We start from the raw sequence: 13348 nt of genomic DNA, 5'->3' as shown, positions 1-13348 counted from the left end.
CATAGGATCTCTTATATATCTGACTATCACATGGTCAAATATTTGTTATGCAGTAAGTTCACTAGCACGGATTATGGCAAATCCAAAATAGTCTCACTAGAATGTAGCTAAAAGAGTCTTGAGATACATTAGAGGTACAAGACAGTTTGGGAAAGAATACAAAGGAAGTCATCCAAGGTTGCATGGATATTGTGATAGTGACTATGCTGGAGATCATGAGACCAGGAGATCCACACAAAGATATGCATTTTTCCTTGGTCAAGGTGCTATATCATGGTTGTCAAACAAACAACCAAATGCTTCTTTGTCTTCGACTGAAGCCTAATATAGAGCACTCACTACAAGTGCATGTGAGGCTATATGACTCAGAAGACTATTGTCAGAAACATATTACTTTGATGAATCAAAGCCAACAATAATATACAGTGATAATCAATCAACTCAAGCATTGGATAAGAATCCGTTATATCACTCCAGGACAAAGCACATTGATGTCAGAGAGCACTTCATTAGAGAAAGAATGTTACTTAGTGACATCACACTACAGTATTATGATAGCAAAGAGAATGTTGCAGACATCTTTACCAAACCACTCAGTAAAGAGTTTTTTCGAGAAACACCGACAAGCTCTTGGTTTGATGCAGAGGAAGGACATTCCCATTAAAGAGGTGTTGATGGAATGTAATGCTCAATCCTTCTTCGATTCCCCAAAATCATCATCTTGAGGGAAGGCCTACTTCATGATGTTAATCTTGAGGGAAGGTGTTGAGAGACCACGCTCAACATCATGTGATTACATGAGCATAGCACTAACACATATAGAGTGGTATAAAGGAAAGGGTTAGGTGCCTAAACCCTAACCCTAAATGGGTTTTTATGTATTCTACATTTTCAACTAAATCTAGTGTACAGTTAGTCATTTGTGGTGTGCTCTCTAGCAGTGCTTTTTCTCCTCATCTCCACTCTTCTTCTCTCCCCCCTTCATATTTTGTCATAGCATCGCTTGCCTTGTCATCTTGCATCACGGGGCTTAGCTCCTAAACAGCTTAAACATTGAATGTCAAGAGTGGTGGATGATGGTTAACATGTGGCAACGTTTGGTAAGCACCGTGTTAAAAAATAGTCCTTGTTTTATTTTCGTGGGTAATAGGTAGAATAGATAGAACTCTATAGAGCCCCTTGGGTGAGGGAGGGGAGATCACCTTATAAAAATATAGCACAGTGGTTAATATGGAAGCTGATTATTTTCATTGGGAGAGTTGAGTTTTATCATGCATGTACATAGGCATTGTAATCTACTTGCAAACAATACTTACTTAGATTTTGTATATAATTTTTCGAAGGGGTGGTGGGCCTTGCAAGAGGTATAGTGTGTCTTTTGGGATTATTTGACTCTTACTCTGTGACATGACGTGCTGATTGCATTTGTGCCGGTGTAGTATTAAAAATTAGAGCATGGAGGCATGAAGTTTTGAGTTTCGGATGCCCACGAAGATTATGTTTGGAGGCATCGAGTTGATGAGGGTGGAGAGGGAAAATTTTGATGGAATGGAGACAGAGCTTGGAGGGGCTCGAGGGGCTCTAAAAAGCAGTGCAAGATGATTCGTGAGACCTTAGGGTGACCACCTTATATATATATATATATATATATATATATATAAGGCTTGGAGTATGTTTTGTGAAGAAGATGAAGAGAGGAAGGTGCGTGTACTTGCTCCTCAAAAACCCTCTCAAAACCACCCTCCATTTTACACTTCATGAAGAAGATGAAGAAGAGGTGTGAAGAAGATTATATCTCAAAAACCCATGACCTCTCCGTTCCCCTCCCCCCCCAACGTCCACCCCGCCCTCCTCCATGGCTTCACCCTCTCCAAATCCGCTCCCTCCTCTCCTCCCCTCCTTCCCCCTTTAATCCCTTCTTGCTCGCTTCTCCTCGTAAGCTCGCCTCCATCCTTGGCCTTCTCACGTCGCGCGGCATCACTGGTACCACCGCCGGCACAGTACTTATTCGCTGCCCGTCGATTCTCTCTCGCAGTGTGGATAGTGTCCAAAGAAGGCTCGAATTTCTCGGCAAACTGGGATTCGACCAATCCGCTTTAGTGAGGGCACTTGGGATTTCGCGTCGCACCTCCGTTGTAAGCATATCTTTGCTCAATCTGCAGCAGCATGTAGCCTTCCTTGAGCGCATGGGCATGGACATGCAAAGTATTCGCAGGTTGCTGAGCGTATATCCCAGGTTCTTCTTGTACAACATTCGAAGAAATCTCGAGCCTAAGTTCAAAATGTTGCAGAACCAAGGAATGAAAATCAACGAGATTTGTGACCTCTTACGATTATCTCCTAGGTTCTTGCATTTGTCCGAGAAGCAGGGCATGGCCAAGCGACTCCAATTGCTGCGCCACTTTGAGTTGGACCTGCATTCCAAATTGGGCATTCGGGCCTTCGCTGCTTGGAGTAGGAACAGTTCCGAAACCTGTCATGCTAGATTTGAATTCCTTAAAAGTCAAGGATTTTCACACGCGGAGGCTCTGGGGATTATTCAAAAGCAGCCCACGATTCTAAACCTTCGAGAGGAAGCTCTCAAGCAGACATTAGATTATCTTGTCGAGGTTTTGAAATATGATCTCCATATACTGCTAAGATGCCCTGCTTATCCGTCCTACAGTCTGGAAAAGAGGATAATACCTCGATTCAATATCATAAAGCAAATGAAAGAGAGAGGCTTGTTCAAAGAGGAACCGGCGCCCAGTACCACATTAGCACTGTCAAAGAAACGGTTTTCAAAATCGTTTTCCCTCTCGGAGGGAAAATTTCGTGGAATATGAAATGTGGAGAGAAACAGTTTTCAAAATCGTTTTCCCTCTCGGAGGGAAAATTTTGTGGAACATGAAATGTGGTGATTCACCACTGGCCTACCCCTTTGGTTGCTCATGAATTAAGTAGTCTGAACTGAGCCTGGAAACATGCATCCAAAGCGTGAAGTTAATGAGCGGCATGGCAATGCTTTTTTGAGACGCTACTTTGCCGTCTTGCCAAACAATAACTTTTGAGACCGTTGACGTAGGGATTTTTTGGCTCTTTCAGTCATCTGACCTAATCTGCACAAGTGGCGATTCAGTGTCATACGATGTCGTTATTTTAACGAAGAATTTATAGGTGGTGAGGCACTCTCAGACTGCTGGATCTTACGATGTCGTTTTTTTAACAAAGAATTTATAGGTGGTGAGTGGTGAGGCACTCTCAGATGGCACAGAAGGCTGAATGCAGCGCCCCTCATCTGCACCCACAAACTACCTCAAGTCTTCACTAGAGCTTCAATGGGGTGCATGATGGGAGCCCAAGGGTTTTGAATTTGAGACCCAAGTGTTTTCAGGCCAAGCCTTCGAGGTCTCTGTCCATAAAAATTGGTTCTCTGTCAGACTGTGGAACATATCATATGTTCCGAACAGTGTAAAATATTTCAGCTCATTTGTACGCATTTTTACTTATGGAGATTCTCACCGTTTTGTCAGGCTCTTCCATTTGTAATGCACAGTTGATTTCATTCCACTTCTAATCTCAGTCACTACTTCGTGTTGACCACAGTTGTTCTTCAGCTATACTAGGATTCTCTTTTATGCACATCCGCTTGCATTTTGAATGGTATTAAAGCTGCTTTCTTGTCTTGACTACTCCTTCCAGGACTAGCTTGGAAGAAACACTTACCTAGACTTTTTTTTGGCCTCACACAGATGCGTTTTTCTGTGTAATTCCGTTGTGCTGTGAATTCGTCTTCCTCAAAAGTGCTGAATTCAAAACCACAAATTGTTGTATGGTTCTTGCAGAATAGTACAATTGCATGTGTTAAATGCCAACAAAATAAATGCTAAACTTTCTCTTAGCTTGCATGCCTTTGATTAGAGGAATTCTTACCACATTTGTATTTTCTGTTGGCATTACATGGTGACATTTTCAATAACCAATGGTCGTGCTTAAGTATTTGAAAAGGTAAGGCGTAGATGTAGGTTTGGATGTGGGGTGGTGATTAAAGATCCGTACAAAGGAGGTTCTGGAGAAGAAGGTCCAGGGCCTCAAATGTGATGATGCATGAAATAAGAAAGAGATAAAGGAAATGTATAGGCAAGAGAGCATACATAAGAGGCCATTGGTAGAGTTTGTTGAGGGAGGACACAATAAGGAGGTTCAGCATGCTGGACTAGAGCTTTGTGAAGTATGAACTTGCAAATGGTGATGAGCAGCTACTAGATTATATGCGTATGATTGAATAATCAGAACCACTATATTAGAGACACGGGGTGGTCTTAGGAATGCCAATTTTAATGGAGTTGGGTATGATAGATTAGGAGGCATGCATGGATTGTGTGCAGAACTGATAAGTAATCTTGGTTAAAACTTGCAAGGCAAATAATTCTGATAGCACTTAGCATCCAGAGTTATGGGTGGTGAGGCAGTGTTAGAATGGCTAGGGCACAAGTGCTTTAGTGTAGATGTGTGGTGGGGTGTATTGAGGGACTTGCTGACCACTGAAACGATTGTTTTTATAAAGTGTATGTCGCAGATTGGTTTAAAAATGGATATATTCTAGTCTTATAAAGGTATATATATATATGATTAAAACAATGAGGATGCATTTTGTAGCGATTGTGATCATAAATACACAAATTAAGTACAAAGGTTAAAAACTTACATGTGGCATACATCCGACTGCAAGCTCCTGCTCTCGATCGGTTACGTCCTCTCCATCATATTTGGCTTCATGAAGAGCTTCTTGTAGTAGCCAAGAAAGGGACACGTGTCTGGGGAGAAGAGCAAGGCCCGGTGAATATGGCACCTTTTGCTTGTACATGACTCTAAATCTTACCCTCTCATTTATTATTTTTGCTTTGGCCTCTTCATATCTCTCAAAACTTATTGAATTTCTCTCTTTGCGCTTCTCTCATCTTTCTTTCAACCCTTTTTTTTTGGGGAACCTTTGCAATGACATGATCATCGTTCTTAATGTTCCAAGCATGTGGCATATCAAAATCCATGGATGTAAGAAACTCTATGATGTATACTAATGACTCTTGCGTAAGCCATCCCTCTTTCATGCTTGCTTTGGGTCTAGCTCTTTGCCTCACAAATCCCTTTAAGGTTTTTATAAACCATTCAAGAAAAAACATCCAATGACTATGAATGGTTCTTGCCATGATGACCTTATCAACTATGTGTACAAGAAAGTGCACTTGATTCATCATAATGCTGGAGGGAAAGTTATTCTCAAGCAAGAAAACAACTTTAATGGAGTCCACCTTAGCTCTCTTGATGATCGATGTAGAGATAACATCTTTTGATAAGAATTCTCTCACTGTAATTGGGAGAATAAACTACCCAAGCAACAAAGGAGTTATAACAATGTGTCACAATCATATAAGTTACACGAAAGCATCACAATGTTAGTTCTACTCTTCTTTTAAGCTAACATGTAGAATACTTGTAAGACCTTGTGCCAATCATGGGACTTGAGGCCATTACACTTATCGTCCTTTGTAAATGCTCCCCTTAGGCAACGCATGTGTCCCGTAGGTGTTCAAAAATATGCAATATCCACCTTGAACCTTGCCTCCTCTACTTTAGAAAGGATCCATGGTTCCTTTGGGCGAAGAATTCTAGGAGGACGCCCTTGGGTTCTTGAACCACCCTCTTGAGTTGTAGAACCACGCTCTTTGTGATAAGAAGCTCAAGAAAGCAAACCAAATTCGCGGTGTCCTAGTAAGAAGATCAGTGTTGCTTTCCTTTTTTTTCGAGTTTGGGAGCAAATCTTTGCAGGTAGCACAACCAGAAAGTACAAGAGTGCACTGTCTCAGATTGGGACGCCCTTTGCGGTGTGGCGAGAGGGCAATATATGCTACGAGCCATCTCGGGGCCCGTTTTGGTGGCGATATATATATATATATATATATAAACTAGTGGCTTTGAAATGACTCACAGGTTCTACTTTCAAGTTGTCTGTGGGTGTGGGTTCATATATATAATAGTGGCTTTGAAATGACTCGCAGGTTCTACTTTTAAGTTGTCTGTGGGTGTGGGTTTAACTCACCCATAGATTTAGCAATATTATTTACCATGGCCTGTGCACCATTTTTATTGCATGTACGGACAGAAAGGGAACCTATCTTGATAGCATGGAGTGTCACTGTGCCCCTCATCTGCACCCACATAACTGTTGGAAAGGTCACCTACCCATCTGTAAACCCTATGGAGGAGGAAGACCTAGGGCAACATGTGCCTAGAAAAGAAGACTACCGTGTGGGCAGGGATTAGAGAGAGAGAAGGCACCAGCATGGAAAGGCGTGTGGGCAGGTTGTCGGCCTGCAACAAGGCCTTGAACAAGGTACAATGGATGGCAGGTGGACAGCAGAGGAGAAGGCTTGGTTGAAGGGTTGGACCAAGGCTGGAAGCCTGCACAAAGAAAAGGGGCTAGAGAAGGCCAGCCAAGTGGCACATTCATGAGCAGGGCAAGGGCCTACAGGAGGGCAGAAGCAAAGGGAGGGGCTGCAAAAGGGCAGCCCTGCCCTTATATAGGGCCATGAAGCTGGCTGGTCGGCCATATGGCCCAGCCCACAGCCCTATACATAGGGGGGAGTGGAAGGGGCCGACGGTCAGTCAGCTGGAACAACAAGTCAACCATTGCCACATCACCCGATTAGTTTCCACCAGCCGTGTCAATCCCTTCGGATCGGCCCCCACTCAAATGGAGAGAGCACACAGTCCAAGAGGAGCTGCCCACAGCCCAATATATAGGGCTGGTGGAGGTAGTTTTAGGACGTTGAGGCGGCCAGATCCAAGCAGGCTGGTCGGCTATTTCAAGGGGCCTTGGGCCTTATAAAAGCAGCCCATGATAGGACATTTCACTATCCAGCAGTCCAGCAAATTGGGGAGTAGCAGGAGCAGCTACTCACACCCTCAGGCCTACTTCCAGGAGGCAGAGAAGTCTAGAGAGTGCTGCAGAGTGAACTTTATTAGGGCTGCTGTCTCCTAGGGCAGCAAGAAGCTGAGGTCAAAAGATGGAGAGTTTACATATGCTCGAGGTGGAGCATGCGGGTTCAAGTTCTAGAGATATTTGGTAGATAGTAGAAGTACGTGGTGGTAAGATCAAAGGATCACGCTCTGGTGGGACTTTGGATCTATTGTGTCCATAGCTTTGGACGGAAATATATTCTTTTGGTAGCTTCTATATCTAGCTGGATCATTGTCTATTTATGAGTGTGCACATCTTGAAGCACATAAGTTAAGAAGTTTGTGATTCCACTCCCCACACACACTGTGTGAGCTCCTGGGCTGTTCTATTAGTCTTCTGTTGCGTGTACCCTCTGTTGGTTGATTTCTAACAATAACTACCTCAAGTCTTTACTAGAGCTTCAATGCGATGCTTGATGGGGAGCGCCAATGGTTTTGAATTTGAGAACCAAGTATTTCCAGGCCAAGCCTTCGAGGTCTCTGTCCATGAACAAATATATATGTTTTGGAACAGCTCAAATTATTTCAGCTCATTTATACATATTCATACTTTTGGAGATTCTCACTGTTTTGTCAGGCCCTCCCATTTGCAATGCACAGTTGATTTTACTCCCACTTCTGATCTCAGTGACACTTCGTGACCACAGTTGTTCTCCAACTATACTAGCTTTCTCTTTTATGCAAACCAGCTTGCACTTTGAATGGTATTAAAGCTGCTTTCTTGTCTTGACTACTACTTCTAGGACTAGCTTGGAAGAAGCACTTACCTAGAAGTTTTTTGGCCTCACACTGATGCGTTTCTCTGTAATTTCGTTGTGCTATGAATTCATCTTGCGCAGTGCTGAATTCAAAACCACATATTGTTGTATGGTTCTAACAGAATAGTACTATTGCGTGTGTTAAACACCAACAAAATAAATGCTAGACTTTCTCTTAGGTTGTGTGACATTGATTAGAGAAATTGTTACCACATTTGTTCTTTCAGTTGGCATTACATAGTGACATTTTCAATAACCAATGGTCTTGCTTAAGTATTTGAAAAGGTGAGGTGTACATGTAGGTTTGGATTTGGGGTGGTGATTGAAGACCCGTACAAAGGAGGTTCTAGAGAAGAGGGTCCATGGCTTCAAATGTGATGATGCATGAAATAAGAAAGAGATTAAGGAAATGCATGGGCAAGTCATACATGAGCATGCATACGAGGCCATTGGTAGAGTTTGTTGAAGGGGAACACAAGGAGGTTCAGCATGCAAAAGCCTTAAGGACATGGATTGGAGCTTTGCGAAGTATGAATTTGCAAATGGTGGTGAGCTTCTACTAGATTATATGTGTATGATTGAATAATCACAACCACTATTATAGAGACATGTGGTGGTTTTAGGAATGCCAATTTTAATTGAGTTGGATATTGCATAAAGTTAAAACTTGCATGAAGGGAAGCCATATAGGGGTCAATGAGCATGCCCCCATTAAACTTACCACTTGTATGCACACCATGTGGGTATTTTTACGTTCACAAATGATTCAAGAGGAATAGCCTCTTACGAATCGGTAAATGCACTTGGAGAAAATATCCAAGTGATTGTATTACTAGTGTTTTATGAAAAGTCATCTTAAACATGGGTCCACATAGCTACTCAAGTTGTTATCAATAGGGCTAGTGCTAAAAAGCTATAGGCTTGAGGGTGAGAGTATCCATGTGTACATAGATGCATGTCATGCACATGGCTTGGATTTACCAAGAGAAGTTTGTACAATAATGCAAAAACAATTTAATCTTTCACCTTGGATGTGAAATTTCAAAGTTTACCTTCGAACGAGAATACATAGTCTCCATCTATTTGTCTTCCATGCCATTGAAACCTTTAATTAGGATGCCATTAGCATGAAAGGCAAGGGTAGACTATTACTAATGTGATTGCTTCCTAGAGAAACAAGTTAGGGTGGTTTACATTTGGGCAGCAATTGTAGGTACATTGAGAGTGAGTTAAACAAGCCTTGTTATTAAGGATGGGACATGGCAACAAATATTGGAAATAGTTATACAATTGGGTGTGCAAGCAAAGTCTCTCTTATAACATGTGAGGATACTGTTCAAACCAAGCATTATATAGGGAGTATAGATGCAAGAAAGAATTATTTAGGCTTTTTACTTGTCATTCAAATAAAATTATACATAGTGAGGCATTCTTGCAAGCAAGACTCCAGATAAGAGATGCGTTTGCATGCCATTTAGACTAGCTTGTGAGTGTTTCATGCCAATAGATAAAAGTATGTGTAAGTACATTGAGATCCCAAAGAACCATCACTTTAGCATCGCACAGTTCTTCAGAAATGTCATGTTGAACTAAATATGATGAAACATTTGCAACTAAGATTGTACTAGGTTTCAAAGATAAAGTTTCTCTTAGATGTACTCATACCATGCTTGATTACCACGTAATCCCAATTTCAAGGAATAATACCATATCGTAGCATTGAACATCAATTGAACAAAATGAATAGACAAAGGGTGGAGAGAAGTGCACATATTTAATGCAGCAAATTGAAATAAAGCTGAGCAAATATCGAGTAAAAATTTCATCTGGACTTCTTTCTAGTTACCAGGAAGGTGGGGCATTGAGCATATCTAACAAATTGTTGACCACCTACACACTTTTACCCTTACTTCTCAAGAGCAATGGAGTGTGAGTTGGATGTTGCCTAGTACTAGAGACAAAAGTTGTATTTAAACAACAAAAAACATTTTACAAGTAGTAGAAGCAAATACTAGATCTTCAACTAAAATCATCTTTAGACATGCTCTAGCATCATGGATCATTACATCCCAACCATGGAGGCAGCTTTCAGAAGGTAGTATCAAGGTGAAGGAGGAGCCACATTGGTAAGTGAATCATTTGTTTGTAGAGAGTGGTTGATCGTAAGCATGGAGGAACTAAAACCGACATGGGAAGAGCTTCTAAGCTCTACCTATCACCATCCCACAAGCAAAACAAGTTAGTGCTTGAAAAGTGTAAAAGGAAGAAATCAACAATTACTGAGAGTTGCCATAAAAAGAGCGAGAGCAACAAAGGAAGAGGGAAATGTTTCCTCAATGTCAAAAAGGACGCATTGAGGTAGTGATGGAAGATTGAGATGAGTTTGGGAAGATGATGATGAAGAGAGGAAGGGGTCTGTTGGTGCTCATCTCATCAAACCCTCACAAAACCACCCTGCATTCTAAAGTTCATGAAAGCCAACTCTGTTCCTCCTTTTCTTCTTCTTCTTCTTCATCTTCATCTTCATCTTGTTCGTCTCAAGGTGCTCTGTCGCAAACCACCCATGTCCTTTCTTCTTCTTCTCCCCTCCCCATCGACCTCCTCTCCCTCCCCCTTCCTCCCTCCTCCCTCCCCAACATCCACCTCGCCCTCCTCCATGGCTTCCCCCCTCTCCAGATCCGTACCCTCCTCACCTCCCCTCCTCCCTCCCTTAATCCCTTCTTGCTCGCTTCTCCCCTTAAGCTCTCCTCCGTCCTTGACCTCCTCAAGACTCGCGGCATCACTGGTCAGACCGCCGGAACCGTTCTTATTCGGTGCTCCTCCATCCTCCTTCGCAGCGTCGATCATGTCCAAAGAAAGTTCGAATTCCTAGAAACGCTGGGATTCGACCAGTCGGCTTTGGTACGGGCACTCTTGCTTTCGCGTCGGGCCTCCGTTGTGAGCGTATCTTTGCTCAATATGCAGCAGCATGTAGCTTTCCTTCAGAGCATTGGCATGGAAATGAAAAGTATTCGCAAGCTGCTGAGCGCATATCCCAACTTCTTCTTATTCAACATTCGAAGAAATATCGAGCCTAAGTTCAAAATGTTGCAGAACCAAGGACTCAAAATGAAAGAGATTTGTGACCTCTTACGATTATCTCCTAAATTCTTGCATTTGTCCGAGAACCAGGGCTTGACCAACCGACTCCAACTGCTGCGCCACTTCGAGTTGGACCTGCATTCCAAATCGGGCATTCGGGCCTTTGCTGCTTGGAGCAGGAACAGTCCCGAAACCTGTAAAGCTAGATTTGAATTCATTAAAAGTCAAGGATTTTCACACGCGGAAGCTCTGGAGATTGTTCAAAAGCAGCCCACTATTCTAAACCTTCGAGAGGAATTTCTCAAGCAGAAAGTAGATTATCTTGTCCAGGTTTTGAAATATGATCTCCATATACTGCTAAAATGCCCTGCTTATCCGTGCTACAGTCTGGAAAAGAGGATTATACCTCGATTCAATATCATAAAGCAAATGAAAGAGAGAGGCTTGCTCAAAGAGGAACCGGCGTTCACTACCACGTTGACACTGTCAGTGAAACGGTTTTCAAAATCGTTCTCCCTCTCGGAGGGAAAATTTTGTGGAACATGAAATGTGGTGATTGACCACGTTGTTTGCTCAGTTTGTTACACAATACTCTGATCTGAGCCTGGGAACATACATTCCAAGCGTGAAGGCAATGAGCGGCATGGCAATGCTTTTTTGGAATGCGTCTTGTCAAAACATTAAGTTTTGAGACCGTTGACGATAGGGATTTTATGTCTCTTTCAGTTATCTGACCCCGTAGTTGCTCTCCGCACAAGCAGAGATTCAGGGTCATATATGGATTTAGTTTCAGACTGCTAGTTCTTATGATGTGGTTTCGCACGCGGAATTTATAGATCGTGAGGCACTGTCGTTGGCACAAAAGGCTGAATGTCTGGCACTTGGTTAGCTACTGATCTCTCTTCGGAATCATCACGTTGGCATGGTTCTCCTCTCCTCTCCCTAGTGTTGATCCCTATCTTCAAGGATGCACCATTGTAGTGAATTTTTTGGACATCTAGAGAGTTCTGATAAGTGCTCTGCTCATAGTTCTGTCAAATTCTAGACACATAAATCTTAAGAATGGTGGAGAAGTGGTTTTTTCGGACATCTAATGGCCATTGTCTTTCCCAAAAGACATTATCTCAACCTTTACTTTTGTGACTCATATTTTTGGCCACTTCATGTCTGACTTTGGGAGGCTATCTCAGTTCCAACTCGCTCAAGCTAAATAATTCTGACAGCGCTTCTCATCCAGAGTTCACGGGGTGGTATGGCAGTGTTAGAATGGGTAGGGCACCGCTGGTTGAGTGCAGATGCGTGGTGGGTCGTGCTGAACACTGAATAAATTGTTTTTTATGAAGTGCATGTTGCAGAGTAGTTTAAAACATGGCATTGAAATGACTTGCAAGTGTATGTTTTTTTAAATTGTATGTTGCAGAGTAGTGTAAACATGGCTTTGAAATGACTTGCAAGTTCTACTTTCAAGAATTCTATGGGTGTCCATCGTGAGCTTGTGCACAGCATTTTTTGTCTGTTGGGTGTGGGGCTTTCTCACTGACAGACTTACCCATATGATTTACCATGGCTTGTGCACCGTTGTTACTGTGTGACAGGGAAAGCCAACCTTTCTTGACAGCATGAAGGGTCGCTGTCCTCATCTGCACACACGTAACTACCTCAAGTGTTTACTAGAGCCTCTATGGGATGCTTGATGTGGAGCCCCTGGGACTTGAATATAAGACCCAAGTATTTTCCATATCACGAGGCCAAGTGTTCGAGGTCTCTGTTCCAAAACAAATTTGCTCTCTGTCAGAATGTGTAACATAGCATATGCTTGCAACAGCTTAAAACATGCTGAGTGCTCATTTGTACTTATTTATGGAAATTCTCACCGTTTTGTAAGGCTCTCCCATTTGCAATGCACAGTTTCTCAGTCACTACTTGTTGACCACACGTGTTCTCCAGCTATACTAGGATTCTATTTTATGCACAACCGCTTGCATTTTGAAATGGTATCATAATTGCTGCCTTGTCTTGACTACTACTTCCCAGACTAGCTTGGAGACAGAAGCACTTACCAAGACAGTTTGTGGCCTCATACTGATGCGTTTTACTATCTGTGTAATTTCGTTGTGCTGTGGATTCATCTTGCTCAGTGCTTAGTTCATAACCATAATATATTGTTACATGATATTATTGTCAAATGCCAACAAATGCATGCTAAACTTTCTCTAAGGTTGCATGCCCTTGATTAGAGGAATTGTTGCCACACTTTTCTCATTTTGCATGTGATTGGCATTACATGATGACATTTTCAACAGCCAATTGTTGTGCTTAAGTATTCGACAAGGTGAGGTGATATAGGTTTGCATGTGGGGTGGTGATAGAAGACTTGTGCAAACAAGGTTGTAGAGAAGAGGATCTAGGGCCTTGAGTGTGATGATACATAAAATAATTAAGAGATGAAGGAAATGCATAGGCCAATTATCCATGAGCATAGATAAGAGGCCAATGGTCGAGTTCTTTTA

General features: G+C 42.3%; 2 protein-coding genes across 2 annotated transcripts; both read left to right on the top strand.

The window, feature by feature from the left end:
- The first annotated feature begins 1757 nt into the window (after nt 1-1757).
- Nucleotides 1758-3458, top strand: LOC147891347 (uncharacterized). The gene has a single exon (XM_087389198.1). The coding sequence runs from the start codon at nt 1758-1760 to the stop codon at nt 2823-2825; it is 1068 nt and encodes a 355-aa protein (XP_087245324.1). The 3' UTR covers nt 2826-3458.
- Nucleotides 3459-10146: 6688 nt separating this feature from the next.
- On the top strand, nt 10147-11894 carry LOC147891346 (transcription termination factor MTERF8, chloroplastic-like). The gene has a single exon (XM_087389749.1). The coding sequence runs from the start codon at nt 10149-10151 to the stop codon at nt 11382-11384; it is 1236 nt and encodes a 411-aa protein (XP_087245875.1). The 5' UTR covers nt 10147-10148; the 3' UTR covers nt 11385-11894.
- The last annotated feature ends 1454 nt before the right edge of the window (nt 11895-13348 follow it).

This window comes from Dipteris shenzhenensis, chromosome 18 (genome assembly GCF_047967505.1).
Source record: "Dipteris shenzhenensis isolate YYH24624 ecotype China chromosome 18, Dip_SZ_1.0, whole genome shotgun sequence".
In the NCBI taxonomy this organism is placed as follows: domain Eukaryota; kingdom Viridiplantae; phylum Streptophyta; class Polypodiopsida; order Gleicheniales; family Dipteridaceae; genus Dipteris; species Dipteris shenzhenensis.
This window is presented reverse-complemented; position numbering and strand designations above follow the sequence as displayed.

Coding starts and splice junctions, on each gene's coding strand:
- LOC147891347 (XM_087389198.1), top strand. CDS start 1,758: ATGAAGAAGATGAAGAAGAGGTGTGAAGAAGATTATATCTCAAAAACC.
- LOC147891346 (XM_087389749.1), top strand. CDS start 10,149: ATGATGATGAAGAGAGGAAGGGGTCTGTTGGTGCTCATCTCATCAAAC.